Genomic DNA, 13,703 nt, shown 5'->3' with positions numbered 1-13,703 from the left:
TAGGAATTTGCATTCCTGGCACAGACCTTCACATTATTGACTCATTAACCTAGAATTTCTTTTTTTTTTAAAAAAAGGCACCAAAGGATAACTTTAGGGGATAAAAGATAGTCAAATATAGCACCCCTACTACAGCTGCAAATCAGAAAATAAATTTCGCCAAAAGGTTGAGAGCTTGGACAAAGACGTTGGGTTTTAAAAGGAGAGCTGCAGAGAAACAGAGCAAACAGGAGCAAGTAGGAGGCCATTCAGCCCTCAAGCCTGCTGGGTCATTCAACTAGATTGCAGCTGATCTACTCCCTCACCGTTTTCCAGCACTTTTTTCACATCCTTTGATATATTTACTATCTAGAAATCTCTATCTCTGCCTTGAGATATGCTCCAACAGCTGAGCCTACATCTTACTTCATAGTCTCAGACCGTGCTCCCAGTTCTGGATCTGCCCACTCTCCTGCCCCACCTGGGGGGGGGGGGAGGGGAGGGTACGCTTCTCATATTTACCTTGTCAATCCCTTTGAGAATATTCTTTAAATGAGATAATCTGTTATTCTTCTAAATTCTGGAGAAAATACGCCCAGTCTTGACAAGCTATCGTCATTGAATTATCCCTCCATCCTAGGCATCAGTCTAGAGAAACTGTAGTGAATTCCCTCTATAGCAATGTATCCTTCTTTAGGTAAGGAGATCAACTGTACACGATACTCCAATTGTGATCTCACCAAGGCTCAACACAGTTGAAGCTAGGCTTCTTTACTCCTGCATTCATATTCACTTGCAATCATGGCCAATGCACTATTTGCCTTTCCAATTACTTGCTACATCCGTTTATAATTGTCAGAGACTTATAAACAAGGACACTGTGGACCCTGTGCAAAGTGACACTTCCCAATCTCTTACCACAGAAGAAATAGAATGGCAGGAAAATGCAAAAAGTTCATATTTTTCTACATTACATTTCATCTGCCATGACGTTGCCCGAGAGGCTAGCACTTACAAACCAGTAGATAGATGAAGTCACAGCACTGACGGCGAGGTGAGGGAAGTGGGGTTTTTAAACAAGAGGTCTGAGTTGGAAAAACAGAGTTACGAGGCAGACTGTTGAGCTAATAGATAGCCAGGCTCAACTTGGGCCAGAAATCGTCATGGAATCAGTGGGAAGTGAACTGTCAAGCCAGTGACTTCAGCCAACAGAGGGTTGAGACAGGTGACCGTGAGGTAGAGCTGGGTATATGTTTAAACTCACTTTCTTTTGAAGGGACTTAAACTTGCCTTTCATCCACAAACCAAACAACTTGCCTTTCATCCACAAATCAAAAATTTGCAGGCACACGGGGGGAAAATAGTTTTAGTTTGCACCAAGGATGTGGGTAGCAATCCACAAATTACTGAAGAGTTCAAACTTGAGAATATCAAATCTCAACATTACCACTAGGGGGCAATGCTTAACAAGGTACAGATACTTCCCAGAAGAGAAACAGATCAGACATCTAGACAATGTGCACACTTATTCTGTAGTAGGTTATCCTCCTTCCACCCAACCACCACTAAGTGAGGGTCAGAGAGAGAACCAAAGTGAAGGAATTAGTAAAGGAACAGACTCTCCTTCCATACAATGCGAGGCAACCAGCTGTAAATCAGAGACAAAAACAGAAATTGTTGGAAAAGCTCAGGTCTGCCAGCATCTGTGGAGAGAAATCAGAGTTAATGTTTCAGGCCCAGCGACCCTTCCTCGCTGGACCCAAGCGAGGGGGGGGGGGGGGGGGGGGGGTCGCTGGACCCAAAACGTTAACTCTGATTTCTCTCCACAGATGCTGCCAGACCTGCTGAGCTTTCCCAGCAATTTCTGTTTTTGTCTCCGATTTACAGCACCCGCAGCTCTTCTGGTTTCTGTTCGGTCGTATTTCATGGTGTGCACACTGTACTTCATTCTTGTTGCTCACCCAGGCATTTTATATGCCAAAGGAAATAGAAATATCTCAAAATGGAACACCTTTCCACATTTTCGCTGTCTGTATCATCAAACTTTCTGGTTAGCTTCTGAACAGATTTTCATTCACCAAATTGGATGGTAAGGTTTTGTCAATTGAAAAGTTATGGATAGTGCCGTTCGGGTATGAGACACCTTCACATTCCGGGCACCCAGGCCTGGATTTCCCAAATCCACCTCCCACTTCCCCTAGGATAAGGGCAGGACATGCATCAGCTGCCCTAATTTCTTTCATAAGATGAGATGGGACAGTCTCAGTTTCTAAACAGGGTCAACAGCAGAAAACTGGATGTGCTTTTTCCAGCAAGACTAGACATTTTGCTCAGGAAACAGAAATGTTACAAAATGTCAAGAGGACCTATGCCAGGACTGAAAAACTCCGACACCCTGCTCCTTCATGAAACAATTTTCAGTTTTCTAAAACTCTCGTGCAATGATACTAATCTCAGCTTCTCTTTTAATCTTTCCAATCTTAGCAATGCAGGAGGTTTTAGCTCCTCATTTTGTTTTCTCAGTTTTACAAGAAACATTTTGCAGAAAAGCAACAATTTGCTGCTCTGCCCAGTCTGCTTCAACTTATAGTCTATTTTGCTCCTTTCCAATCCTAGTGTTAAGGCTAGTAAACCCTCTCTATTGCCTTGTGTTCTCTTTAGAGCAGAGAAAGTCGATGGGATTCATCATAACCATAGGTTTAAGGTGACAGGGGAAATGATTTAAAAGGGACCTCAGGGGTAACTTTTTCACGCAGAGGGTGGTGCATGTATGGAACCAGCTGCCAGAGGAAGTGGTGGAACCTGGAACAATTACAACATTTAAAAGGCATCCGGATGGGTATATGAATAGGAAGGGTTTAGAGGGATACGGGCGAAATGCTGGCAAATGGGAGTAGGTCAGGTTGGTATGTCTGGTCAGCATGGATGAGTTGGACTGAAGGGTCCGTTTCTGTGCTGTACATCGCTATGACTCTATAAGAAATGTCCACAACTAAGACCATTGATGGGAAGAAAGCATTTTCCACCGGGAAGGGGTCAGTAACCAAAAGGACACAGATTTGAGGTAAGGGACAGCCTTCTGTAATGCAAGATGATGATTTTGCATTGTGGTGGTCAACTGGTAAGCACCACCAGGTGTGGCTCAGCAACCTCACTCTGGTAAAGGTGTCTCTGCTGCATATATGTTGTAAAAGGGAGACAGTGGGTTGAAAAGGTGTAGGATTTGATGGCCTCTGATTTACCACTGAGCTTTGTGTTTCTGCTTGCCTCTTCTAAAGCAGTCAACAACCATCTCCTACTTGTCGATGTCTACCACCTTTACATGTCACATGTAGCTGCCTTTGGAGCACTGGTGTTGGGTGTCCAGGAATGGGAGACCAAGTGGCTTGTACACCATACAGAAGGTCTTTATGCAGATGGTCAGCACCCTTCGGATGACATTGACACACCCAGTGCACACATCAATGAGTGTATGCCAACAGAATTAGTACATTCCATGGCAATATTGTTGGCACTTCTTCGCTAAACATGTCTCAAGGTAGAAACTGAAATAACCTCCCCCCTAATATATCAACTTCTCACTTTGCTCGTGTCATTTTTCCTGCAGCTGCTGGACTGAGAAGTTTGTATCAGCTATAGATCTTCCAGTTCAGACTGGGTTTGGCAGGCTGACTGAAGGCAAAATGGGCAAATACTTCTCCCATGGTGGTCAAGAAGGTATGGGTGAGCGTTTTTGAGAGAAGGGGAGAATGGTTACAGCAGAGAATGGTAAGTTTTAAAGGAAGACTGTGTGAACGCCAAGTTAGAAACAGAATCCAGGAAAGGATTGGGGTCAAGGACACAGCACATCTAGCAGCAGCTGATCAGAAAAAGAGAGAAAGATCTCAGGATATTGTTACTCCGGTTGTATGTAATTACACAAAATGCAAGCTACAGACGGCTGCTCATGTTACTGATTTAACAAACCAACCGATCAGTTCCTGAATGGATGCTTCCACAGTGTCTAGATTCTCCTCAGAGTTGCTGTTAGTAATTTCACTGGTGGTGGATTCATCGTCATCCGACATCTGTGACAAAGGAAAGTGACTTAGATTTAATGCGCATTTAAAAAGCAAATGACAATGAACTCATTTTGGGCTTACTTCTTCCTCACCCCTCTCTGCACAGACCCTGGCCTACGTAAATCTGTTTAGACCACACCTATTTCATTCTTGATAGATGCTACCTTTTGTGCAATCAAAGAATTAGGCTGAAATCTTTTGATCCCTTACGTTACCCAAACAAATCTCCAACTCATTTACCTCGTTGTCAGAAGAGCACGCTGACAGCAACACGTCCTCAGCATCAAAGAACTCAACGTGTGACTCAGACAATGATGCATTGCTGTCTAAGGACAGCTGTTGAGCCAGCGACCTGTTACAAGGCATCTAAAGATAACGTTTTGAAAAAAGAAAACATCAGCTTAACACATTCAGAGGCACTCTTAACCTTTATGCTATTTTGTAAACAGTTCTCAGGATCATAGCCTTTCCCACTGCCCTCAATACACTTTTTTTAAAAAATCCATTCATGGGATGAGGGCATCACTGGCCAGGCCAGCATTTATTGCCCATCCCTAATTGCCCAGAGGGCAGTTAAGAGTCAACCACATTGCTGTGGGTCTGGAATCACATGTAGACCAGACCAGGTAAGGATGGCAGTTTCCTTCCCTAACAGACATTAGTGAATCAGATAAATTTTTCTGACAAACAACAATGCTTTCATAGTATTCATTATCAAATTCAAATTTCATTATCTGCTGTGGTAGGATTCAAATCCAGGTCCCTAGAACATTACCTGGGTCTCTATTAACAGTCCAGCGATAACAGCCCTAGACCATCACCTCCCCCGGTCTTGTCAGCACATCATAAACAAGTTACATAAGGCACTGGAAGAAGCTGCAGAGTGGAATTAGAAGGATGACACCAGAAATGGACGGGCATTGATTGAGGACTGATAGGCTGGGTCTCTTTTCACTTGAAGAAAGTAAACTGAGGGGTGACCCAATAGAGATATCTAAAATAAGGAAAGATTTTGATCTAGAAAGAATGTTTTTACTCCCGTGAGGAGGAGCACAACCAGGAGGTCATCAATATAAAAGATAGATATCAACAAATCCATCAGGGAAATCAGAAGAAATGTCTTTCTCCAAGTAGTGGCGAGTAAGTGGAACTTGCTACCACAAGGAGTTGGTTGAAGAAAACAGTCAAGATACACTTAAGGAGCAACTAGACCAGAACAGGAAGCAGGAACAAGGTGATTTTGATGCTCGTGAACCTAAATGAGAAAAGTGGGAGGAAGCTCAGATAGAGTATAAACAAGACCCTGGGCAACCCGGCTCGTTTCTGATCCTCATGTTGTTGCACATCCTTTGAGCAAGTCTTCCAAAGCTAAGATAACATGTTTTTACCACTACTCCAGTTCTGCTGCACAAGATAACAAGCTCAATATTTATTTTTGCTTCAACAGTGTATTCCAGTTTGTACAGAATCATCAAGAACAAAAGCAGCCAATTGTGCCTGAGCTGGGTCTGTGGAAGAATTCCAACGCCCATATCCCCAACAATTTTCCATTTCAGATCAATACCCAATTGCCTTCTGAAGATGACTAAATAACACCTGGGAAGGAGGGGAGGATTTTGTTTTTACATGCAGCAAGTTCTGTTGATTTGGCACGTGCCAGAATGTGTAAGTTCAGATAATTCTAAATAATAACTTTAAGAAAGTTGGATGTGCACTTTGAAGTGGAAAAAATCTGAAGGGATATGATTAAAGAGCAGGTAAGTTGGAAAAGCTGATGATTCTCAGGGCTGCCCAAGCACAGCAAATTGAGCGGCCTCTTCCTGTGCTACATGGCCCAATAATCAACTCCTATGCAGAGGGAAACAGGAGAATATCATGAAAATTCCCTTTCTTCAGGCAGATATTGCAAGATTCTTAGTCCAGCAGCACAAGGGCTCTATGTCAGAATACCCGCCTTTGCATGCCAAACACATTGGCACCTTATTTTCAAAACGCGTTGTTATTTGACTTAAGCCAAATTGTACTAAACAGGATAACTTGAGTAAGCATTTCCAACACACCAGGACATCTAAAAATTTTACTGACCTCAAGTGGATACAGTAAACAAAATGAAATCAGCTGAATCATGATCACCGGACAAAAGACTGCACGGTAACTATCAATTAACAACATCTTTTGGAAAATGTGTGCTGGACTTGAAAGTAAATTTCCTAGGTGACGCACAGACTAATCCTTATAACCGAACGGACCTGCTTCTCTGCTGATTATTCACACCAGACGCTGGACGTCCACGTATCAGTTATACCAAGGAGAATCGTGCAGGTCAGTGAATCACTGTTAGGAAGGTGAGGAGTGAGAACTCAATCATCAGTTTAAACACAGATTTTTCATTAAGCTTGCAGCTCCAGGAGTGCAGCCCTACAATGGAAATCTTCAATCTCTGTGCAGCGCCTTCCTGTTAATGACGCCACCTCTTCGCAAGCTAGCGAATGATGACCAACAACACTGTTTCAATGGCCATTGTAGCCTAGAAACAGCAAGCTTACACAAACAAAAATAAGGACAAATGAATAAAAAGGTCCATGCCAGTGTTTACAGTCCAAACAAGCCTCCTTGCACCTTCTCAATCCAACTCCATCGATCTATCCTATTAATAAACTCCCTTTGGGTACCTACCTAGCTGCCCTTTGAAAGCAGCACATGTGGCAGAAAGGAGTGGGATTAATAGGTCGGCACAACATTGTGGGCCGAAGGGCCTGTACTGTGCTGTACTGTTTTATTAACAGGATTAGATGAAAACAGCACCATCGCTAGAGATGTATGTTGACGACCAATGAACATACAGCCATTTTAAAAATGCTCTAAATCATGCATTCCCATTGATGTAGATGGACCTAGCTGTTTGCCAATGAGATTGATTAAAAACAAACTGAATACAAGATCTCTAGTGCTCAGTAGGAGGATTCTGGTTTACCTCTTCAGCTTTGACAGGAGTCAGTGGATCAGTCACTACATCTGTAAAGCTGGACAGGCACTGGATTCGGTGCAGACGATTTCGGAGATCAGCATTCTGAGACATGACCTAGGGACATTCCACAGGTTAATCTCACTGAGGTAAACAGAATCTTGCTCAAATAAGAGATACCTTGGGTTTGCGGGATAGTCAAACTCTAATGCTCGTTTCTTCATATGCTACTGTACAGAACTGAACTGTTTCAGTGACTAATCATAAAAATATCTTTATACACACAAGGTATATTTTTGAAATAAAAAAAATTTCATCAATTAGTCTCAACAGAGTTTCACTTCAAGACAGGGTTTACAATAGCGTTTTAATTACCCGAAGCTTATGATGCAGAGTGGTGTTGGTGTTGGTGTTGGTGTTGGAGGGCTTTCAACCTGTTAGTCAAACTTGTATAGTGCAAGTTTCCGAAGATAACAACAGAAATTGCTGGAAATGCTTAGCAGGGCGGGCAGGTTCTATGGAGCGAGTAACAGAGTTAATGTTTCAGGTTGGAAGAATCATACTCCACTTGAAACATTAAATCCATTTCTCTCGCCATAGATGCTGACAAGTCAGATGCAGATTCAGTAGTAACTTTCAGAAGAGACGGAGTTGGATATGTACCCGAAATGGAGAAATCTGAACAGACGGTAGTCAAAGAGCAGGTGAGATGGAAGATTCAGAATTCCAGGATCCGCAGGTAATTTGCTTTTATTACAGGCAGGAACATACATGGGTACGCGTAGCAGGGTAGTACAGCAGGAACCTGAGCAAGAGGGACAGAATAAAGATATTCTCACCTCAGATAAGGTGTTCTTTAGGTGCGTAATCTGAATGGTTGGTGTAGTCTCCAGTTCCTTCTCCCGCCAGATCTGCTTCAATTTCTCCCTCTCGATCGCAAGGGTGTTGAAGAGGGACTTCAAACCCGAATGAACTGGAAGGAAAAGGGGAACAGAAAAGGTGGTGATGCAGTTCACAGAGGCACTCAGTCTTTTTAAAGTGAGCACATCCTTTTAATTTCTCATTCCTTTCCTCCCCCATGTCACGCTCACCAAACAAACTGCACAGTGCACAGATGAATAGTGAGAGGTGGGGCTATTTCGCTGTTGCACTCAAACGGTCAAACAGATTTTGTGTGTGCAAACCTCGCCACTCCTCCTCTAGCCCCTTTGGTGGTGGGAGTGGTGCAGACTCAGCATCATATTACAATGGTGACAACTGCGTTAGGCCCTACAAAGTGTGCAAATTGGCAACGTAGCAATTTATATTGCCTTCCTTTAGACAGCATGACTATCTTCTGTTCTGAGGATTTCCCCCAAGCTGCTCAGCCAAGATGGAGAACTCAATTTAGAGTATGGCTTACAAGGGGAAAGCAACAGCAGTATAGTGGTAGCGTCATAAGAACTCAAAGGGCCAGGCTAATACTCGGAGGTCATGGGTTCCAGTCCTGCCCACAACAGCTGGTGAGATTGAAATTCTTATGGTCTTTGCTTCACTACATGGTCTGCTGATAGGAGAGACATTGCATTCCATTGCTATTCCTACCCCAAATGGTCAACTCAAACACAATGGCATAGCCCACACTTTTCAACAGGATAAGAATTAAACCTCATGGGAAAAGTTTAAACCACACATTAAAATAATGCAGTCCTGTTCGCAAAGCCAAATAGAACAGGGAAATGATTTGTGCCTCACTGTTGTGTGTGTCTTTTGACTGGCTTTTGGTATTTTTGCCAGTTTCAAAACAATGCTGTTGCTGATTAAAGATTTAAAGAGAAATCCAAATTCCTTTTTCAAACACTTGAATGTCATAAGATCTCATTCAAAACTGTTGTACATAAAGGAATTAAATAAAGCAAGCACGATTAACTTTACAATATGCATACAACTTAATTTGTTCTGCACTCTCTGATTTACTTCCTGCTTTTCCCCTGCACGCTCCAATATTTCTTCTATCAGACTTATTCATTTTAGGGCCCACCTTTAAGTATGACAGTCCTGTGGAGAACTGCCTCAGCTCCACCTACTCTCCGAGGTGAACCTTTCACTTTCTCTCTACTCTGGAGGGCTCAGTTCCTTTGTTTGGTTATTTTTACAATTCATCCAAGCTAATCTGGTTGCTTTCTTTTGCATTGAGACACTGAGGCCTATTGTAGATGGCAGTCCTATAAGTACTGCCCCTCAAAATTCAAACCGAGATGAAGCCACACCTGTCTCCAGAAAGACAATAATGAAGTTGGTGTTAGATTCCCTTCATACTGCAACTCTATCTAACTGCTATTTACTTCAACTAACTCTCAGTGAGGTACAAACCACACAATATTTAAACAGCAATGTGAAAAAAAAACCTATCCCAGCAAATGACCTGATAAATTGAAACCAGAGAGCTCCAACCATTTCCATGATGACATAGCCTGCACTGGACTACCCTCAAACTGATCTTCACTAGTTATCTCTCATTTGCAATTTATCCAAATAAGGAAGCCCATTGTTCCACACCTCGCATTCCCCTCAACTCACCAAGTACTTCTGTTTCTCTCTATTCTGTCTTGATGACACAGACATGTGTACATTTCTAAACAGTTTTTAAAAAATGCATTCTAGCAAACTCTAAACTGAATGTTTTAATTACCATCACAACAACAACACTCCTAGCTTCCCAGAATTAACTATTATGTTTAAAATATTAACATGGACCATGAACTAGACATTCGCAGCAACATCCATTTCTCAAGGGGACATTCGTCATTAATTATTACATGGAATTTTCATTTCATTTCTTAAAGGCAAGATAGCTACGCATTTAGGACAGTGTCCTGACTTGGAAAGATATTGCCATATATTTCTTCATGGTCATTGGGTCATGTCCTGGAATTTGCTCCCCAAAGGCATTATAGGTCCACCTACAGCACATGGACTGCAGTGGTTCAAGGCAGCAGCTCACCAACACCTTCTCAAGGGCAACTAGGGACAGGCAATAACCGCTGGCCCAGTCAGTGGCACCCACATCCCATAAGTGAATTTAAAAAGGGAAAAAAAAAGCACAGAACACTGAAGAAATTCAAGTTTTGTGGCATCTGTGGAGAAAGAGAGGGGAAAAAAAAAGAACTTGTTTGACAAAGCAGAGTTGCTTTAGCCTGCAACTGCAGTGTGATAACTCCCAGTATGATTGAATGGGCAGTGTTGGCATAACGAGTAAGTGTCCAAGAGTAAAGTCGGAGCCAGAATTGTGACATCAGGAAGCAAGGCTGTTGAGCCTTGTATATCTATGATGCAAATTGTCAAATATTGAAGACTTCAACCAGTTACAACTGCCAGTTGGCATCAACAAGTATTCCAACAGCCACACTTGGCTGCTAAAAAGACAGTCCTGTGTCCACCCTATTCCTTACTCAACTGAGTTTGCATTTTGCACCTGCAAAGAACTATGCTTTGTAACAGAAAGAGCTGTAAGCTCAAACCACCCCTCAAGCTTGTTCCACAATTTAGCTGGATCATGGTCCATGTGTACCTCACCTCCATTTACCCACTTTTATTACATTTACCCTTTAATAAAAAATATACCAATGCCAGCGTTCAGCGTTTCAACTGTCTTCTGGGGGAAAGAATTCCAGATAATCTGAGAAGTAGAGGCAGACCATCCCAGAGAGATGTCAGAAAGCATTTTTACACAAAGGGTGATAGATGTTTGGGACGCTCTTCCACAAGTAGTCGACGCTGAATCAGCTGTTAATTTTAAATCGGAGATAGATAATCTTTGTTAATCCGGAGTAGTAATGGCACAGATCGGTTATGATCTCACTGCATGGTGGAACCAGGCTCAAAGGGCTGAATGACCTACTCCTGTTCCTATGTCTCTTTTTCCACTACTTCGTGTGAACTGGTTCCTCACTTTCCTGTCAAATGGTCAAAACTGACTTTACGAATAAACTACCAAGCTCTGGTTGCCTCTAACAAAACAAGTAGTTTATCCGTATCAAAACCGTTCCATTATTTTGATTGCAGAACCTCAATTATCCTTCAACACTTTAAATTGAAGAGAATACTGTATTTCCACCTATTTTCACTATTTATTAACTTAAATCTCAGCAACAGACAGAGGAATCTGTGCTGTACCCTCCCTGAGGGCTAACCTGTATGGTGCTCCCTCACTGTTACCTTTCTGCGATACAGAACAGAAATCCTGCTGTAGCTGAAAATAATCTTCTTTGATGGTCATGGGAACGGAGACACTTTTCCAGTCCAGGCAGTCAGGCAAACTGGGTGTGGAGACATGCAACTTTGCAGAACGTATGACATCGGAGGTGGTCTAGAGTGAAAAATATTGTTAAAACATAATGTAAACAGATACAGTCATCATTTGGAAAAAATGAAGAAAATCCGACCTGCCAGCCTGGAGAAAAGGCTCATAGACATTAATATTCCACTCAGGAAATAGAACTGTCCTATATTATAATTATGGGCCATGGAATGTACAATGCATGCTTTCCAATGCAGAGGCTGGACTTCAAAAAAAATTCTCTCCCCCATCACCCCATAATAACAAGTTGAATAACATTACGATTGGTCATTAAGTCTGTTGTTTTCTACATAAAAGATTTCTCTGTTAAACCTGCAGGCATAGTTTCCATCCTCTTGTTAGCTTTCATGCCTCATGCTCTGCTTGATAATAGGCCCTTCCTGCTTTATGAAAATTGCTGGCACATCATACAAAGCAATAGCCAACTCTCAACTGCCAACAGCAGTATGCGACAAGTCCAGTCCCAGGTTTCTGACGCTTTACACAATTTCTATACAAAACATATGGACTTTAACTGGATTTGACCTTGACTAGAATCAGCCTTCTCACATCTTGGAAATTACTTGTGTTGCTACATGCTTCCAAGCCCACTCTAATTTTCTCTCCTGAAGATGGTGTCTCTTAGCTACTTGTCTGCCAGAGATTCTCCAGTACCTTTTCCAAGTCACCATTCTTCATGTCACAACCAGGCCAACTGTTGTCTTCACCTGATGCACAGGGAAGCATACATCCCCATGAGTCAACAGAAAGCAGTCAGGACCAGGCATCATGTCTCATTTCCCCGCATCTCTAATTCGGGACTACTGTGGCAATAAGTTTCTAAATGTTGCAAACCCAGGTTGGCCATCAAGCCTGGCCTTTCAGGTTCATACAGTTTAGGGGAGATGGTGGCAGCGTGGCAAAAGTTACCAAAATGAGTAATCCAGAGGCGCATGTTAATGCTCTGGGAATAGGGGTTCAAACTCCACCACAGCAGCTAGTGAAACCTGAACTCAAATAATGCAATCTTCAAACAAAAGCTGTTGTGTTGTGCCTCACAATTAGTATACCTTTAAGGGACACATTCGTCATATCATCACTGCATCTTGGCATGTGACCCAAGGGTATAAAAGATCTCATACTCCATCTTACCATGGATCACTTTGAAGCATGTTTGTAACTTGATAGTTTAATTTTAGCCCAGACACATATGAGTCTCAAGAATATAATGTTCGTATGTAATAGTTAGTTGTAATGATTGAAAAATGCAGCAGTCAACATCACGATGTCCACATCCAGTTTCTTATGGTACAGGAGGCAAGATAAAGGACTGTCACGTCAGATAAAATACCCTGCTGGAGGCAGGTTCAGTCACGGTGACCATAAGAGTGACCAATTGTCGTTTAACAAAAAAAAATGTCCTTTAGGAAGGACATCTGCTGTCCTTTACACAATCTGGTCTATACGTGACTCCTGACCCACAATAATGCAGTTGTCTTTTAACTGCCTCTGAAATGGCCAGGCAAGTCATTGCATTTGGGCAATTATGGACAGTAAACAAATGCCAAATCTCTCCAGAGCAGCAGATTTCCTTCCCTAAAGGACATTAAGCAAATTAGAGTTTTTCTTTACAGCAATTGATGGTAGTCTCAGTAATAAACCTAACTTTTGACTGCACATTTATTTATTGATTTTACTTTCCACCACCATTCATTATGGTAATTAAACCCATTCCCCAGAGCATTAGATTGGAATTCTGGATTACTAGTCCAGTGGCACTGTCCCTGTACCACCATCTCCTTCCCTCTAATCCTACATTCTAGCAGTTTATTTTTTAAACAGGAATTTTTGCTAACTTTTGTAAGGCAACCTGGAGTCCTCCAATAGTGCTTCATGTTCAATGAGTTATTTCTAAAGTCTAACTGCTCTCATGATGTCGTTAAACAAAGGGGCTACTTTTGCCAGAAGCAAGGTCCTGCAAACAGCCAGTGGCCAGATAATCTGTTCAAATGGCATGATTAAAGCCAGGAACATCAATAAGAAGAATCAGAAGAATTTCCCTATTCTCCATCAAAATACCTCCCTAACATCGTTTGTGTGCACCTACCCTGGTAGGCTAGGCCTTGGTGTAATACCTCATCAGAAAGATGGCTCCCTCCATCAATGCTGGTCTCCCTCTGTACTGCACTCAAGTGTTAGCGTACACTAAGTACTCAAGTTATGGGGTGGGTGGGGTGAACCTGTAACCCTCTGATTTGGAGCTTAAGCATCACAACTTGGGTCATGTTGGCTGACATTTTGCTGCTGAATTCCTCATTTAAAAAGAATGTTTCACTCAAGAATGATTCTACAGGTTTACCCTCATGGGAGTTGCACATTA

At 42.2% G+C, this 13,703-nt stretch overlaps 1 protein-coding gene across 2 annotated transcripts in view; it reads right to left on the bottom strand.

Moving 5' to 3' along the window:
- osbpl7 (oxysterol binding protein-like 7) overlaps positions 1 to 13,703 on the bottom strand; it is a 74,771-nt gene that overhangs the window by 22,415 nt on the left and 38,653 nt on the right. For both annotated transcript variants that reach the window (XM_048614584.1, XM_048614585.1), the window contains exons 10-14: positions 11,203 to 11,353; positions 7,845 to 7,978; positions 7,015 to 7,122; positions 4,281 to 4,406; positions 3,950 to 4,046 (exon numbers count right to left, since the gene is read on the bottom strand). In XM_048614584.1, coding sequence (XP_048470541.1) covers positions 3,950 to 4,046; positions 4,281 to 4,406; positions 7,015 to 7,122; positions 7,845 to 7,978; positions 11,203 to 11,353 — 616 coding nt within the window. The remainder of the gene's footprint in view (positions 1 to 3,949; positions 4,047 to 4,280; positions 4,407 to 7,014; positions 7,123 to 7,844; positions 7,979 to 11,202; positions 11,354 to 13,703) is intronic.

The sequence above is a fragment of the Rhincodon typus genome, chromosome 30 (assembly GCF_021869965.1).
Source record: "Rhincodon typus isolate 14 chromosome 30, sRhiTyp1.1, whole genome shotgun sequence".
NCBI lineage: Eukaryota > Metazoa > Chordata > Chondrichthyes > Orectolobiformes > Rhincodontidae > Rhincodon > Rhincodon typus.
Note: the sequence above shows the minus strand (reverse complement) of the source record. Positions and strands in the feature narration are given on the sequence as shown.